At 46.0% G+C, this 18,237-nt stretch overlaps 1 protein-coding gene across 12 annotated transcripts in view; it reads right to left on the reverse strand.

Moving 5' to 3' along the window:
- The window catches only part of LOC139556250 (protein 4.1-like), a 106,944-nt gene that overhangs the window by 4,338 nt on the left and 84,369 nt on the right, over window positions 1-18,237 (reverse strand). For 7 of the 12 annotated variants that reach the window (XR_011671088.1, XM_071369958.1, XM_071369955.1 and 4 more), the window contains 11 exons: window positions 17,407-17,559; window positions 16,989-17,086; window positions 14,314-14,486; window positions 11,851-11,948; window positions 9,176-9,229; window positions 9,006-9,038; window positions 4,596-4,754; window positions 2,871-2,933; window positions 1,452-2,114; window positions 223-351; window positions 32-130 (listed from right to left, as the gene is read on the reverse strand). Coding sequence is in view for 11 of the 12 variants with exons in the window: in XM_071369958.1 (XP_071226059.1) it covers window positions 32-130; window positions 223-351; window positions 1,452-2,114; window positions 2,871-2,933; window positions 4,596-4,754; window positions 9,006-9,038; window positions 9,176-9,229; window positions 11,851-11,948; window positions 14,314-14,486; window positions 16,989-17,086; window positions 17,407-17,559 (1,722 nt within the window). In the remaining variant the exon portion in view is untranslated. Of the gene's footprint in view, window positions 1-31; window positions 131-222; window positions 352-1,451; window positions 2,115-2,870; window positions 2,934-4,595; window positions 4,755-8,340; window positions 8,404-9,005; window positions 9,039-9,175; window positions 9,230-11,850; window positions 11,949-14,313; window positions 14,487-16,988; window positions 17,087-17,406; window positions 17,560-18,237 lie in introns of all 12 variants that reach the window. The other 5 variants (XM_071369953.1, XM_071369960.1, XM_071369954.1 and 2 more) reach the window with 5 other exon arrangements.

Below are 18,237 nucleotides of genomic sequence, written 5' to 3' on the forward strand. Positions count from 1 at the left end.
CATGGTGATGTGTGTGGTTACATGTAGTTACCTTGGTGATGTGTGTGGTGGTGGTGGTGCACAGCGACTCAGAGGTAATGGTTTGGGCGGTCATGAGAATGCCTGGTTCACCGTCTCCACTGCCGTCCAGCTGGAGAACAAACATTGCCAGGTTGAGTATTATATTACCCGACTGAACACTAGCTATATAGAGGTGGTGGTCTATCTAAAGAGTGGTCTTACCTGTGCAGCCTCGTAAGTGATGGTCTTTGTCTCTGTGTGCACGATGGGAACCTCCTTAGTGGTAATCTCAGTCTTCTGGGCCGCAAACGTGTCTGAGATGGTCACCATCTCGGTCTTCACCACAGGTGGCTTGGGGGCAGGGAGGGAGAGAGTCAGGACAGACACACACACACCATGCTGGTCCACTTCACTATGCAAATACCACATGCAAAGGCAAGGCAAAAACAGCACAACCGCTAAAGTAGAAGGAACAGAACTCATGCACGTTACAAAAACTCACAGAACTATAAACTACAATCTCTTCGGCGTAACCATGCAACCAAGCGCATGCCAGCTAAGTTACCAACTGAAAATGCAAAAAAGGCAAATAATATACATAGGTTTTTGTAATTGTTATGTAAGTGCACAATGCATTTTTGCTTTGATCTTTGCCACAGGCTACCAACAGCTTGACACAGACATGCATTGACATTCCCAGAAATTTACGTTGTGACATTTAAGTGGTTGGGAGGACGAGTCCTTGAAGACAGTCACGTTGGTGACTAAACCCAATTAATGCCAACGACCAAGCAATAACGCATCTCACCCAAGCACTTACAGATAAAGACCCTATACAGGGGAGGAAACACACTCCACATGCTGTAACACACACACACACACATGCAGTGCACAACAGCACCTCCATTCCCATGCAATTCTCAGCTCCATTTCTGCCAGTGCGTTCAAACACAGGGCCCAGGGGCGACCAATACAGTGCTCACAGTATGTATAATGTATGAAGGGACACAGTACGCTTAGTCAAAATAAAACCCTAACAGAAACGTGCTGCACTGAGGTGGTAATGATTACAGTGAAGGAGTCTGGGGGGGTGCAGATTGACAGAGGGCAGCACTTTGGCACAGATCCACAATGGCTGGTGCTGCTGCTGGGGGATATTAGCCATTATTTCTTACGATTATCACTTATCAACATTCAACTTGCTTCGAAACATAGCCCAAGCGACCGCTGTGCAGGTGAAAGGCCTTCAGATAGCTGCCCATTGCTATGACGCTCAGGTGCTAAGCGAGAGAAGCACGGACAGACAGTAGAGAAGCAGCAGGTAGGTGTGTAGGTACAGTAGGTAGCTAGGTATGTAGTAGGTAGGTAGGAGGGGAGGTGGGTGGTGGTGAAGGTCAGAAGTGTGCATGGCTCAGTACTACACAGCTCTGAGGCAGCAGCCATTCATTTACCTCAGAGCAACAAATAACCCGAGGAATGCGCTCCGTCTCAGCGTGAGACGCGTCCCCGTTGACTCTGGGCTCCTCCTCCTCTTCTTCTTCCACAGCCACCAGGCCAGGCTGGTCCTCAGCATGCCCGTTAGGGGCCTCGTCGAGGGTAACCAGGATGTCCTCGGTGCTCTCCTCTGCCACAAGGGCCGTCTCTGGCTCTGCCATAGGGGTTTCTTCCACTACTGCAGGGGAAGGCATGGCCTCTACCTCAACCTCTGGGAGTGGTTCGGGATCTGCGACTTGCTCTGGTTCTTCATGGTCTACCGCTTCCTCCTCCTCAGGCTCTTCTTTGATCTTGTCCACTGAGGCGCTGACAGTGACCTGGGGGTGGTACTCCCCTGCCTCCTCCTCGCTCTCACTGTGGCTGTCCGAGGACACGCTCACAGGCCTCTTCTGCTCCTCATTAACTTCCTCCTTCACCTCCATCACTTCCTCCATCACTTCCTCTTTGGGCTTCTCGACCTCTGTCTCCACGGCGACAGGGGTGACCACCACCTCGGGGGTGGTGATGACGACGGAGCCTTTGGGTGCCACCCTGATCTCCTCGACGACTACTGTCTCTTCTATCTCAACCTCTGCTGCCTGCAACGTTGTCTTGTCTGATTTCTGTTTGTCATCTGAACTCTAAACCAGAGAACAAAAACAAACGGAATAGAGAGAAAAAAACAAAAACGTAAAAGATGACCACACAACCTAACAAAGGACAACACCAACTAAAAAAATACAACGCAACAAACATAAGGAGGGATGGAAATGGCAACAGATGAACAGCCAGCGTAATGGCAACCAGCAAACAGAGATATGGATGGATGGAAGAAGAGATGTCTGGAATAAAACAACTGACCTGGAAAAGGTGGAACAATGGAAACAATGGAATGGAAACAATGGAACCCTGACCTGTTCAGACGTGCTACCTGTCCCAGACCTGCTGTTTTCAACTCTAGAGACCGCAGGAGCGGTAGAGATACTGTTAATGATCGGCTATGAAAAGCCAACTGACATTTACTCCTGAGGTGCTGCACCCTCGACAACTACTGTGATTATTATTATTTGACCATGCTGGTCATTTATGAACATTTGAACATCTTGGCCATGTTCTGTTATAATCTCCACCTGGCACAGCCAGAAGAGGACTGGCCACCCCTCATAGCCTGGTTCCTCTAGGTTTCGGCCTTTCTAGGGAGTTTCTCCTAGCCACCGTGATTCCACACCTGCATTGCTTGCTGTTTGGGGTTTTAGGCTGGGTTTCTGTACAGCACTTTGAGATATCAGCTGATGTACGAAGGGCTATATAAATACATTTGATTTTGATGAGCTGGCAGTTAAGAATATGTGTGGGGGAGAGAAAGCAGAAGGTGGGTGTGTTAGATGGGGGACCACCTTAGAGACCGTGTCCACTGTGAGGTCAGGGAGAGGCTCCTGGGTTGTGGGTGGGGGGCTCCTCTGTGGAACAAAGGCAACGGTCACTCACACATCAGCATTGCATCAGGAATCACTAGGGTTAGTTACCATAGCACTGTACAGGTTCCCCTCTGAGCGGGTTAGGAGGGAGAGACTCTGCCATGCACAAACATGACCATCACATTACCCATCTGTAAGGGAACTTTTAACAGTTCTATATAAAAACATAGTGTAGTAACACTCAGAGCACTTGAAGAAGTCAGAACACATACATTCAGAACAAGAAGAGGCGAATGACAGAAGAGAATGAAATGTCAAGAAAATATTCAAGTTTATGGCCAGCCTTGTTTGCGCTCTTACAGCTTGTGTACAAAATTAGTATGTCATCTGCAAATAATTATATTTGCATCATATTGTGCATTGCCAAGATAATGACACATCTTGTCACAATGTGTATACACTGTAAATTCAGCCATTACTTTGATTGTGTGTGGTGGTCTGGACTGGTCATGAACTTGCTACGGCAGCAGAGAGAAGGAACAATGGACAATACATTAGTTGCATGGTTTTATTTGATCTGTACTGAGGAGCACCTGGGCAGTGAGTGGAGCTGAGGCCATTGGGCTAGAGAATACAGCGCCAGCGCCCTCTGCTGCTCTCTTAATGGTGCTACAGCCAGGGTCAACCAGACCAGACTCACAAGCAAATTTACAACAAAAAAATGGAGGTAATTTCCTCTAAGCTGTACACGGGTTAGAGAATGACAAAGCAAAGAGGTCAGAGTTAGATGCTGGACAAACACATTTATGGAGAGAAGACGAGTTGTAACTTTCCCAAGCTAATCCACACAGTTCAAAAAACACAACAGAAGACATAGAAGTGCCCTTAAAACTTTAGTGGCTAAGGGTGGCAGATTGACATCAGAGAAACTGGAGAAGGGAAAGCTGGAAAAGGTGCCACAGTAGAAGCGTTCAGCTGTGAAACAAAGAGGGAGACAGGGATAATAGAGGTTTGTGTTCTAGGAATGAGGCAGCACATCTGTAACAAAGACATGCCAAACACACTGTTTATCACACAGGTCCAGGACGTGGCCCAAGGCCTGTTTGTGAACACTATCACCTGCTTGTTGGGTGTAGACACAGCGTGACAAGAGGCATGCAGTACACCACGCAACACAGTCAAACACAGGTCTGAAACACAGGGTGGGAAAATCACAAGAGACACAAAGTAGGAAATCAACAGTGAGGCTTGTCCAGCTGAAAGGAGAAGCAGTTACACCGATGCACGTGAATGAAGCATACCGTTCTTAAATAATACAGCAGTGAAAATTAAAGCTCAGAAAGAAAGGAATTTTCAACAGTAGTGCAAATATATCCTTATGTTGAGTGTAACTTCAAAACATAAGAGGCTGAGAAAATTGTGAACACAGAAAATCAAGCGCAAAAGAACATCGGTTGGTGCAGTGTGGCATGTGTAGCTACAAAAAAAGTGTTAGTGGAATTAGGAACACAGAGAGAAGGAGAAGAGGTGATACTTCTATATCCTACTGTCACATCAATCAAACAGTCAGAACCAGGGAACAGAGGTTGGAGCCAGGGCCTCCCTGCAGACTAGAGACAGATCAGAGAGAGGTGGAAACAGGGAGGAGAGTAGAGGACATGCAGGCAGGACAGGAGGGACAGGAGGACACAACTGGACACGTACCCCTTGGGCCTGCAGACGCAAGCTGGTAGCCGGGCTGGCAGTGAGGCGCTTTTCCCATTGACTGGGACGCGTCTCAGGGGTGGCCTCCATAAAACTGCGCTTTAACTCGCTAGTGCTAGCCTGATGTTTCAAAACATCCTCCTGAGTCTTATCCAGGTCCTAGCAGTGTCAGGAGGATGCCACACACAGCCATGGTGGGGGAGAGGAGAGGGCAACGTGGTGATGGGGGAACAACGGACAACAGGTACATTAGTCTGTAAACCATGATAGTAACAGGATGGATGCCAAGCCTCACTGACTGCCCATTTATGGTTAGTTTTAGTGTGTGTATGGGTGAACCGTTTTAGACCTAGCGCAGAGTAAAGAGTGCATTTCCTAAGGAGCCACCAGGAGGCGATATCACTCCACAGAATGTACAGGGTATTATTGGGCACTACCTATTTCAAATGGTCACGCACTGTCCCAAATGAGACCTCAATCTAATTATCAGATAAAATATCGAATTGAAAGCACTCTGGGTTCAACTTGTGACCCGTTTTAGAGAGGAGGATGTAGAAAACATCCACAGTGATCAAGGGTTGTGATGAGGGATCAGTGAGGCGAGGCTTTGTTATGAGCTTAAACCCTTCAGATCAGTAGTACACCTGAACATCAAAACGTGGAACTGCCAGTGGAACCCAACCAGAGGGATACATTTTCCCTTTATGAGACTGTTGAACAAGGGCTCGACTTTGAACGGTGTTAAGTCTTGTTGTCACACAAGTCGGCAGTTGTAAAATTATACATCGCATAGGCACCTGCTGTTGCCATGGCGATAAGTGACATGGAGGGCGGCTTCACTATACATTCAATTATATCATTCTTATTTCCACTTAACATACACCAGAAAGGTTGAAAAGCTGTATTCATCATGTACAATTCTCACCACGAGTTGAGTCAATTCTTAAGTAAATTTCTCCAATCTTTTGATCTCAAGGTCATATAGTAACTGCCATTTAAGCCTTAACAGTCTAAGCCCTGTAAGCTATACGGAAATGTTTCAAGGTCATACCAAGGATAATTTGATTTAGAATTTGTAGACCCCTTGAGGTATCAAATGTATTTTGGCCTTCTTGCCATTAGCCCATACAAACTAAATTGAATAACATTCACTACATACATGGAACAGATAGATGTATTCTAGGGACTAAAGGAAGTGTGTCCTACAGTACCAGTCAAACATTTGGGCACACCTCATTCAAGGGTTTTTCTTTATTTTTTACTATGTTCTACATTGTAGAACGGTACTGTATATCTGAGAGATTTGAAAGATCAGGAACCATAATAAGCGTGCACACACACACTTACCCCTTATTTTTGGCCACAAAACAGTCGCCATATATACAGTACCAATCAAAAGTTGACACATTTACTCATTCTAGGATTTCATTGTAGAATATAGTGAAGAAATCAAAAAGTAACCAAGTGTTAAATCAAAATATATTTTATATTTGAGATTCTTCAAAGTAGCCACCCTTTGCCTTGATGACAGCTTTGCACACTCTTGGGATTCTCTCAACCAGCTTCATGAGGTAGTCACATGGAATGCATTTCAATTAACAGGTGTGCCTTGTTAAAAGTTAATTTGTGGAATTTCTTTCCTCTTAATGCATTTGAGCCAATCAGTTGTGTTGCGACAAGGTAGGGGTGATATACAGAACATGGCCCTATTTGGTAAAATACCATATTATGGCAAGACAACTCAAATAAGCAAAGAGAAACGACGACCATCATTACTTTAAGACATGAAGGTCAGTCAATCCGGAAAATGTTAAGAAATTTGAAAGTTTCTTCAAGTGCAGTCGCAAAAAGCATTAAGCGCTATGATGAAACTGGCTGTCATGAGGATCTCCACAGGAAAGGAAATCCCAGAGTTACCTCCGCTGCAGAGGATAAGTTCATTAGAGTTACCAGCCTCAGAAATTGCAGCCCAAATAAATGCTTCACAGAGTCAAGTAACACACACAACTGTCTGATTCAGAGGGGTTGGGTTAAATGCAGAAGTTGAATGCATTCAGTTGTACAACTGAGTAGGTATCCCCCTTTCCTTTTCAGAGGAGAATGAGTGAATTAGGCCTTCATGATCTAATTACTTCAAAGAAACCATTACTAAAGGACACTGATAAGAAGAAGACTTGCTTGGGCCAAGAAACATGAGCAATGGACATAGACCGATGGAAATCTGTCCTTTGGTCTGATGACTCCAAATTTGACATTTTTGGTTTCAACTGTCTTTGTGAGACACAGATTGGATAAACGGATGATCTCCGCATGTGTGGTTCCCACTGTGAAGCATTGAGGTGGTTGTGTGATGGTGCTTTGCTGGTGACACTGATTTATTTAGAATTCAAGGCACACTTAACCAGCATGGCTACCACAGCATTCTGCAGCGATACACCATCCCATCTGGTTTGCGCTTAGTTGGAATATCATTTGTTTTTCAACAGGACAATGACCCAACACACCTCCAGGCTGTGTAAGGGCTATTTGACCAAGGAGAGTGATCGAGTGCTGCATCAGATGACCTGGCCTCCGCAATCACCCGAGCTCAACCCAATTGAGATGGTTTGGGATGAGTTGGACTGCAGAGTGAAGGAAAAGCAGCCAACAAGTGCTCAGCATATGTGGGAACTCCTTCAAGACTGTTGGAAAAGCATTCCTCATGAAGCTGGTTGAGAGAATGCCAAGAGTGTGCAAAGCTGTCAAGGCAAAGGGTGGCTACTTCGAAGAAACTAAAATATATTTTTTGGGTTACATGATTCCATGTGTGTTATTTCATAGTTGAGATCTTCACTATTATTCTACAATGTAAAAAAAAAAAAAAAAACTTGAATGAGTAGGTGTGTACAAACTTTTGACTGCTACTGTACTTCCATAAATGTTTTCAACTGGTATCGAGGGACCTTTAGACAAGTCTTGTAAGGCCTGTGGGCGTGGTTGTGAGAGTCTCACCTTTCCACATGGTAGTTTTTTGCCCAAACTGTTCGGATGCTACAGACCAATGTTGGCAGATCGGCTGCGCCGACTTCAGACGAGCCCCAAGACACAATAGTGTTCGTGAGAGTGTCATCTTTCCATAGAGGGTCATAATAATAGGCCAAACCGTTCCGACACAACAGACCATTTTGTGAGAATACTGATTTTCGGGATGTCTCATGGTCTGGATGTGGTGGATTGAGACGCGGGGGAGCAGACAGCAACTCTAGGGGGTTAAATACTGTAAAAAGACATTCTGGTAATTACATAATTTTAAAGGGCACTAGTGACAGTTCCACGTTTCTAATGTGTGAGATTAGAGAACACAAGGTTGGTTTAGTTTGTTAACACACCATTACAAATTCACAACTTAAATCAAGCAAACCAGAGCAGGAAAATCCCTTATTGGGTTAGGGAAACATTAGTCCTGTTAAAAACACATCACCGGAAAACACAAAATATCCAAAACAATTTTCAACTCAATAACAGGAGAGGTTGAGCGTTCATCAGCGCTCCCCCTCTCCCCAATAAACCCTGTTTGTCAGACATGCACCCCATCCCACATGCAAAATCATGCAATGGTGTTCAAACACACACACAGAGACACACAGAGCCTGAGAGTGAAAGGTAGACTGGAGAAGACAGCCTGGGACAGGAGCCAAGATAGGACACAGGCTTGGGCTTTGATTCCCTTTAGTTACGGGCCAATAGTTATCACAGTCATACCAACCTCCAACATTAAATTGCTATGTCTGACATATATATTTTCCCCCTGCACTCTCAACTTTCCGCTCTGTGGAATCAAAAAATGAAGACGCATTTGTGAAAAATACACAAAAAAAGAAATAAAATGCCTAAGCGCCCAGAGGTGAGAACCTGTGCAGTCAGGACAGTTCCACTACAGAGCAGAGGCTGTGGAGACTGGGACAGAACTACACTGGACATCCACTACTGGTCAGGGCAGACCAGAATGGACCCTGTCTAAACCACACGTCACCTTAGCTGTGTAGTGATTAACTATAATACCGTAGCGCTAGAGAATATTTACTCCTCACAAGGTAGAGCTTATTTGGGTGTTAATCTGTAGAATACTGCAGCTAAGGCAAGCCTATCCAGAACAATGTCCTATCCAGAACAACGTCCTATCCAGAACAATGTCCTATCCTCAGCATGTTCAGCTGTGGTGGCGTGTGGTTGAACAGCAGTGTGTTGAGAAAAACCATACACGTCACAGAACAGTGGCAGCAGCACAAAGAAACCAAAAACAAAGCATACATTCCTGCAGGATAAGTGAAACCCAGGTTACAAAATAAAGAGCAGCGAAGATGTAAAAAAGCCCAGATGATCTATAGACAAATTCACCATCAAACAACCAATCACAGTTAATCAATCAACCTGCTGGGAGGAGTCTGGCTCATCTCTTTTCATCTGTGAGCGCCCAGGAGAAAAGGATATGTTAGTTTGATACCTGCACTGCCCAGAGCTCCGTATATATACACACTGTATTACAAATGAGCTTAAAAAGGTGCAGTATGATGGTAAAGATGCCCACTGCCCTCACAGACCTCAGTGCCTTCAGTAGGTGTGGCCGCTGCCCCTTCGCTAGGCTCCTCCTCTACCTGCGTGGTTTTTGTAGTGGGAATGTTTTTTTGTCGGGGAAAAGAAAAGGTGAAATGGATGATGAGAAAGGTGATGCTGCTGGGAATCAGGCTAACGGTGCAATGCCATGTGAAAGTGGGAGGAGCGCCCAGGCTCTGCCCACGAGAGTGAGACATGATGAGATGGGGGATGATGCACATGCTGGCCTCGGAATACTGGTCATTTTTCTGTGTAGAGCTGATTCAACCGTTTTGTGTCATCTGTCATTTCCTACTTTACGCTTCTTATTGTTGCTTAAATGTCAGAAACTCGGGTGTACTAAATGTCAGAAACTCGGGTGTACTAAATGTCAGAAACTCGGGTGTACTAAATGTCAGAAACTCGGGTGTACTAAATGGCGACTATTAACACCGAATGGGATAGGGGGTGCAACACAGGCAATGACGTCCTTAAAGGGCAAAACTAACTTGAAAACAGAGCTATATATACACTGTAAATCTACCTGTATATGACTAAGGCATTTACAGCCAAACAGATAGGGACACAGGATTAAGAATTATCATTTTACAACACTAAAAAGGTTTAAATTATTTTTATGACAGAGCAGCCAATACTGGTACAATAAGAGTGATTAGTTCTTAAGAACTCATTTAAGATATCTAAAGAATGGCAAAAGACTGAAATTCTATTTAGTAATTTTATACAGAAAATCAAGGGTTTTAAGAAGAAAGGAAAAGGGAGAGTGAAACATAACGGGATGGAGGGAGTGCAGAACACAGACGTGCTGGCTAAGGTGAGAGGAGCTGACAGAAGCAGGGGGGGGTGGTGAGATGGTGACATTCAGGCAGCGGGGTCACACAGCTGGTCACACAGCTCTTCCTGCAGCAGGGAAGTGTGTGTGTCAGTGTGTGTGTCTGAGCAGGGTGTGGCCACAGGGGCATGAGCGGGGACAGGTGCCTTATGCTCCAGGTAGCAGAGCGACAGGGCCAGGGTCAGGGCCAGGAGAAAGGCCAGAGCCAGGGACTGGGAGGCAGACAGCAGCAAAGCCAAGATGAACATGAATGAGGGCACCAGGGAGGGGGAGGAGAGGGGCAGGTAGCGCTGCAGCCCCGAGGGGATCAAGCAGGCAGCACAGTCCTGGGGCAGGCTGGGGAAGCAGAGGTAGCCGTCCTCATCCAGCAGAGAGAAAGGCAGGAGGCCCAGGCCCATCAACATCCCCAGCAGGGAGAAGCCCAGACTGGACTGAGCCACATCATTGGCCTGGACGGGTGACCCTTCCTGGGGCTCTGAGCTACAGGCCAGGGGGGAGGGAGGAGAAAAGGCCTCTAGAGGCTGGTGATGGTAGTGCACTGTTGCAGCCAAACTGTCTGCATGCTGCTGGGGGGTAAAATCAGGATCCCAAATACTCGGGTAGTCCCCGTCCCCATCTAGCTGGCCCCAGGACAGGGTGTCGTCCTCCGAGATGTCGGACAGAACGTCTAGCTCAGAGATGGTGTCCAGGATGGGAGGGAGGGATGAGTTGGAGGAGGATAAGGACAGGGGGAACATGAAGATTGACTGCAGTGATAAACCCGTCGTTTCCCCCATACAGAGAAAGAGAGAGAAGGCCACATGTAGACACCATGCAGGGAAGGAAGCGGTGAGGGGGAAAAACACAAGCAATAATCACAACCAAGAGAAGAAGAAACAAATGTGTGAAAAATGATAAAACGGTAAGAGGAAAGTGTGCGCAGGAAAAGAGGGGAGAAAGAAACACCATTAGTGAGACGTGTCAGGTCAGGGGTGCAGCAGAGTAACACGGGTGCAGACAAGAGGTCACATAGTTGGGGCAGTGAGAGGTCAGGGGTCAAAGGTCAGGGGGTGGTCCAGGAGGTGCTGGGGGAGGAGGGTCAAGCGCAGTCTACAACAGGATCAGAACTGAGAACACTAGTGGACAGATGCAGAGAGAAGTCAGAGTAGATGGCAGGAAGGGGAAGAATCTAAAGCAACCCAAAAACAGGAAGGTCTTTGTGATTGAGTTAGAGATATAGCACAGTGGTTGTTCCCATTCAATTTGAATTCAAAACTCAATTACTTTTAGCCCTGTCCCCTTAATTTTTACTTCCAGGTAAACCATGACCATGACCATGGCAGGACAACATCCGCCAACCAAGAATCCAGTTAGTGGAGTCTCGATTAATATCACAATGTTAGGAGGGGGAGGGGATCCTATTGGTGTACATTACCCCTAGTACAACTAAGACAGTGCCCCCATAATGAAATTGCATTATGGACAAGTCACTGTTATGTTAAGGATGAATATGATCCTTTATACAGCACCCGCATGTCAAGAGAGTCTTACACTCTCCTAATAGGCGTTATGGTACGAAGCAGACAGTTCAGGATGTCATCCTATAGCTCTGGCTAATTCAACTCCACAGGGTGACAAAACCAAGATTAAGTCAATAAATCTAACAGAACAAGAAGCTAGTTATTCTAAGCTAGACAGTAGAGATAATTAATTGAATTCCTTTGAGACAAAATCATTAGGCATTAGTCAGACAGACTATTAATTTCCAATTCAACAACAGGATGTCGGATGTTTGTTCTTCCTTGAAAGACAAGAGATTGAGTTAGATCATCCCGCTACCTCCTCTCTCACCTTGGAGGAGTCAGAGGAGAGTTCCAGGCCAGGCTCCCTGCCGTTCCCCACAGAGGTGGGGGCCGAGTCCTGGGCATCGATCACGTTGATCACTGGAGCTGAAGGGGTACAGACAAGACGGCACATATCCAAGCTTTATGTAACATTCATATTCTCCATTCATTTATGCATACTTCAGAGAGCTCTACAATTGAGCACATCATGCTAAGGTCAATGCCTGGCCAGCAGAGGGCGCTCTAACCCCAGAGCACAGTTTAATCTGGATCATATGAATAAAATAAAATGTACCCGCCTTTTGTGGATGAGATAAGACCATAATTGCATGGATTCATAGTACATACCAGACATGGCTCTTTGTTTTGGTATAGTAAATGCCTATGTTCAATAGCTATTCAGATGGAAGAGGTTAGAGAAATTTCACAGGATCAGTTCTTTGGCTAAATGCTAGGTCTATGTGAAACTACAGTAATGATTGACATGTCATGCTAGCCGTAATGTACAGTAGTGTATTTAGCAGTGCCAACACACACACAGCGGTGCGGTGTAGTTATGGATTCTTGAGGTTTAGTAGTAAGGGTTTGATATGGAACCTGTTATCATCAGTAACTGACCATGCCACCCACAGCACAGCCACCACTCCCTGTATTGTTGTGCCATGTGTTGGGAGGGGAGAGAGGGATTTATCCAGAGACCAGGACCAAATTCTCCTCAGCTAGCCCTGTCTCATTCAGAGTCCCAGTCTCACACCTGCTGTATCTGAAGCTCTGGGGGCCCTAGTCAGGGGCCATAGCAGAGAGAGCGAAGTCTCCACGGCTGGCCAGACGGAAAACAAAATGGTTCCCTCCCGCCCTCTTCTACAGAGGAAGGCGAGGGAATTAATAGTACACTGCATTGGGCTGATGATGAATGATCAAGAGGCTCAGAGAGGCCCTACATACAGGAGGGGAAAGAAGGAGTGAGGAAGCAAAGAAAAGGGATTCCAGAGCAGGCACAGGTTAGCGTGTGTTAGTCGAGTAACCCTTTATTAATGAATGGCCCGGCCTTAGTACACATGGGGTATTTGGGACTTTTGATTGAGTTATCCTAGATTTACAAGCTAGACAGAGAGTGAAGAAAGGCGAAACCATCATCTTGCTAAATGTTATTGTAGGCTATTCATGGCATCGTAGAGTATCGAGATCGGCATTCCTTTGGTGACTCATGTTCATCTAGGATTCTCCTCCTAGACTTGTGCTGCTGAAGTTGGAAGCAAAAAACTGAACAGTCAATATAACACACTAATCTTTGTCAGAAGAGGCACTGTACATTTTCAAGCGTCGCCATTTAATACTACTACTACTACTTCACTTTCAGCTACACCATCACCTGCATTTAATCTGCATAGCAGCCGGGCCAGTATTACAGTCTAATTCCCCATATCACGCAAAGACACTAGGTTTTGCAGAGCAATTTCTAGAATGCTTTTATGGTGGAAAATAGGCTTACAAATTCACATGGGCCTTGGCAAGAGAACATCCTTCAAGCTTGTTAACGTTTTAGTGGCACTGTTTCTTTCCCATGTTAAATGTACAATGTAATGTATACAGCCTGGGTCTAGCCATAGAAACATATTGAAATCCCCTGGTCAAGAAGAATGAGTCCAGTTTCATCCACAGTCCTTCCCAAAGTTCCAACAAAGGGAAACAGATGTTGGAGCCATTTCCTGTATATAGCCAATAGCAATGAGAGTGAGGGAATATGTCATGCCTACAGCTAAACACTGGCTGACGTTGTACAGGACACTGCAAAATGGTTCTTCTAAAAACACTTGGAAGAGAGAAATCGCCTCATAGTAGGCTATAGGAATGTTCATCCCCAGTCATTATAACATGTTTGACTAAATGCAAAACCAGCATTGTTCAGCTCACCAGACAGTTTGAGCTGACTAAAACTAGGAGGATAGTGGTTTGTTCCCTCTAACCTTTAATAGTTGGCGGGGGAACAGAATGCATGCTGAGGCACGTTGATAACGTTGTCACACGGAACATCTGAACGGGGACGTTTCTGTATATCCCACAGTAATGGGTTTCCTCTGATCCTGAGGGTCCTTTGTTACCTTCTCTACTTCTCTCACTCGCTGTTTTGGGAGTTTCTTCAGCAGTTTATCTAAATGTTCTGATGGCAGGGCTGAGGTAGCCTGTGGTTCTGTGACGGCCCCCCTACGGTGTCTGCACTGAGCTGACTGAATGAAAACCCTCTCATGATCACAAAGAGACCGGCTGCTAGTGTAGGCCAGGATCAGAGGCTATGCTCCACTGAGTAACACTCATCTCCTCGCCTGCAGAGACAGCTATGGACTGACTCATACTGTACTCATTACCAGAATACCAGCGCTGCCCATAGTCCAACGTAGTGGGCACTGGGCATAACAATACATCAACCCAAATCCCAACTGTGTGTGTGTTGTCTAGTGCCACTGCCAACCTCCATCCAGGCTTCGTGAGATGCGCTTGCTGGAGGTGCGCTCGAAGTAGGGTGCCGGCCTGTCGATGAGGGTGCTGGCCTGTCGTGTTTGGGCCTGGGTCCTCCCACTGTAGCGGAACTTAGAGCCCAGTGTGAGGAACTTAGCTTTAGTGGGCGCTTCTGGAGTCATCAACCTGGAGCGAGAAAAGGACCAAAATAAGATGAAAACAAACAAATACTATCATATACAGTATTTGGTGCAGTGTGTAAACTCCATGTGGATATGTTATTTCAGTTTACTGGATGACAGTGAGGCTATATAGACAAAGAGTACAAACTTTTTTCACTATATAAAAAATTAAAATGTCCTGCCTGTGACCTAGGCTAACCACTGAGACGGAAGTGATAAACCTAGGTATCTCTGTGTGTAAATACAGAGATTATGGATGAGTCATGAAGACCTAGGTAAAAGAGATCCGTTCCACAGTCTCATTGTTTGTCAGTGACCGTAAGTGAACATGAGCTGTAAACCCCGTCAAACGCTGGGCGCCGAACAGTAAGCGGTCTCCTATTCTCCTTCGATGGCTCTGTGTAACAGCTGTGTTTGGGGCTAGATATTCAAAATCTTCCCTGCCCCTATCCTTAATCTCCCATGGAGACAGGGCTTTCCTGTCCGCCCATCTCTCCCCTATTTACTTTGCAGGGCCCTTCAGTCAGACATTTCACACACACACACGTATGTGCCCAGCCTGAGGGAGCAGCAGGCTGGGGGGGGGGGGGTCCAGATGTCTCTGGCATCTTTCTAGTGGTGTCAGGTTAAGCCATACTGGGGTCCTCTCCAAGGCTCTGCTCTCTGCTGTTATACAGGCAGACTAGGAAGGTGTCTGTTCTGTTGTTTATCCCAGGGGTATGCAGGCCAGGGCTGATTTCAACCCCATTTAAACACACTGGCCCTAGGTGTGCTGCTGGGATGTCAGGGTGTCTGTGGATCCCATTATAATCTCAGCATCGCTTCTCCATCCCAGCCCAGCGAGGGCCTGGGTCTATCATGACATCATGCCCTCACATCACAGCCCAAGAAAAGCCACTCTTCGGACCAAATTGCTAGTAAGCGGGACAATTTAAAAGCCCTCATTGGTATTGATATCAATGTACAAGACCATTAAAGTGGATGGCGGTGTTTGAAATTCAAATTTGACAGATTAAGGACAGTCATTACTAGGAGTTGCTTTAGCACACAGAAGATCTGAATGAGAGGAGGAGAAAGAGGGGCTCTACAGGGCTTTGGGATATTACTGGTTGGGTTGAAGGCAAGGCAGTGAGTGATTTTTGCTTTGTTTGAGGCTGTTGCTCCCCTCCTCGTTGTCCGTGCCAAGAATAACAACTCGATTAAACAGCCGAGGATCTCCATGCCGTATCTGGTTTCAATTTGGCGTGTGCCGACAATCCTCTTATGAACTATCAAATAATGCGAGGCGTAGCAGGTGGGATTTATTACGTGATGCAACACACTTCCGCAATGTCTCCATACTGCTGTACCGTTGGTTGCTACTTGGCTACCTGCCAAACTTTTTTGTTTTTTACTTAAGTATTTTATCAAACTCTGTACTTAACAAGTTAACCAAGGTCTTAGTTTTATGCTCACACAACTTTTTTTAAATTAAACTTTTTCACCCCGGATGCTTCATCTGGACATAGATCTGCAGGACCTCCTCCGGGCGGAAAAAACCCCGAAGTAACATGATGCCTTCTCATTGCAGTCGCTGTACTCTTAATATACAGGATTACTATCGCCTTATGGTGAGGATAGCAGAGTTGCAAGCCGGGCTTGAGACGCAAATCGTTAGGCAAGGGCAATTTAAGTGTAGGGAAGGATGATGCTGCATCACCAATAAATACACGTAGTGTTAATCCCCCTGCAGTCCCCACAGCCGGACATTTTCTCATGGCTTCTGGAAAGAAATACTGTCGGCATTCTCAACCGGTGTCGATCATTCAGCCGATAGAAACTTTCAACTGGTGTTCGCCACAAAGCAATGAGTCGGAGTCAGATGCCCGAGCCTTCCCAGCTCTCTCCTCCACCCGTTATGGGGTCTGAGCTGCCGAAGCCTCAAACCATTAGCACTGACAAATTGAAAACCCTAGTTATTGACGACTCCATTACCTGCAATATTAGACTTCAAAAGAATCATCCAGCGATCATACATTGTTTACCAGGGGGCAGGGCTACCGACGTAAAGGCTAATCTGAAGATGGTGCTGCCTGAGGCAAAAACTGGGGACACTTGCTTCCTTAATCATACAGCCCTGCAGAGTGGAAGCTAAGGAGAGAGTTTAAGCGTGTGATAATGGCCATGGCTTTAGGAATTGGACAGGGAAGCTGGCTGAACAAATAAGTGCATAGGGTTGGGGGGGGGGGACATTTAGCCATCCCCACTGACATGGGCTCGGACTAACTGTGTTAGCTTAGACACATTTCAGAGTCAACAGGTTAGAAACGGCCTATAGATAAAGTTGCAAGGTGGAACAGAACACTATAAAGAAAGGTGCAATCATTCAAAAACAACAGACTTCAGAGGACCTAACACACTAGTTCTTCCTGGTTCAGACATCTTTTCAAGTCTGATGCAGTGAGTTCGAGGTTTAGGTTAAACCTATGTTGGTGTGGTTGACATGGGAGCTGAGAGTGATTGTTACCTGAAGAAGGTGTGATTCTCCACGCAGACCTTCCAGACCCTCTTGGCAGAGCGGTGGTTGGGCAGCTTGAAGCCCACGGTGCTCTCAAACTGCTCCGTCTGGAAGACAGAGCATATAACTGAGTTCCACCGAGTACTAGAACTGGCCAAGTTAGAAAACATATGCTCCACAAAAAACGAGATATGGACCAAACCCCCCGCTCCTTCCACAAAACTAGTTTGAATTGGGCCTTGAGAAAGAAATACCTAAACGTCAGCATTTCCATCTCCACAATCAAACCATGTCCTAACATTGTCAGTAGTTGGCTCAATGATGGAATCTCTTTCCTACAGCTGATCTCTGGAGTGGGTTTTGGAAAGGACAAGAGTAAAATGTGGAAATGTCTTGTTTTTCCTCTGAGGGCGGTGCGGTTCTGTACCTCTCCCGGCCTGATTTTGATATAGAAGTTGCTACGTTTGTAGGAGATCTTGAGGATTTTTGGCCAGGCAAAGCGGTTTATCCGGAGTCGGTCTTTGTAGATCAGCAGGCCATTGGCACACACTCCCAACATGATGTCCACTCCCTCAGAGTCCTGCAGACACAAAGACAACAGCCAAAGCAACAGTTCAGCAAAGTATAATGAACAGAAAACAGTCACGTTTGCAGCAGTACAGACAACATGGATAGAGAGCAGACAACGTTCTCAGATTTCAGTCCAGAAGATTTATAATATTGCCAAGACTCACAATGGAATAAGATTACATATTACATACAATTGAATAAGGCTGGATATTCAATCATCCCACCATAACTCAATGGTAACGTTGTTATCGAACTTGCATGATGCCATAAAGGGTCTTTTAAGTCCGGGACATATGGATAGTTCGATACTGAGTGGCTATTGATTTGTGTATCAAACTGTAAAACGAGGAGGAAAATCCATCGCCGCTGATGGGCATGGCAACTATTAGACACAAACATGGCTTTTAACCACCCCCTCTCACTCCATGGCCATGACATGCTTCTTCACACAACCCTTGTACGTGGCTGTCTGCCTACCTACCGAAAGAGTGCGAGGACATAAGGGCCTGACATACACTTTACTCACTAATTACTGACGGTTGGGATCTGCACTAAGAGGTCACTGACCCCCCCCCTCTCGTCCTCTTCCCAACCCCCCCTTCTCTCTCCCCCTCGCTCGCCGTCCCCCTCTGTGCTCTAGACCAAGAGAACATTTCTGGGAGTATTTTCAACCCATGTCCAGTCCACC

The sequence above is a fragment of the Salvelinus alpinus genome, chromosome 27, assembly GCF_045679555.1.
Source record: "Salvelinus alpinus chromosome 27, SLU_Salpinus.1, whole genome shotgun sequence".
In the NCBI taxonomy this organism is placed as follows: domain Eukaryota; kingdom Metazoa; phylum Chordata; class Actinopteri; order Salmoniformes; family Salmonidae; genus Salvelinus; species Salvelinus alpinus.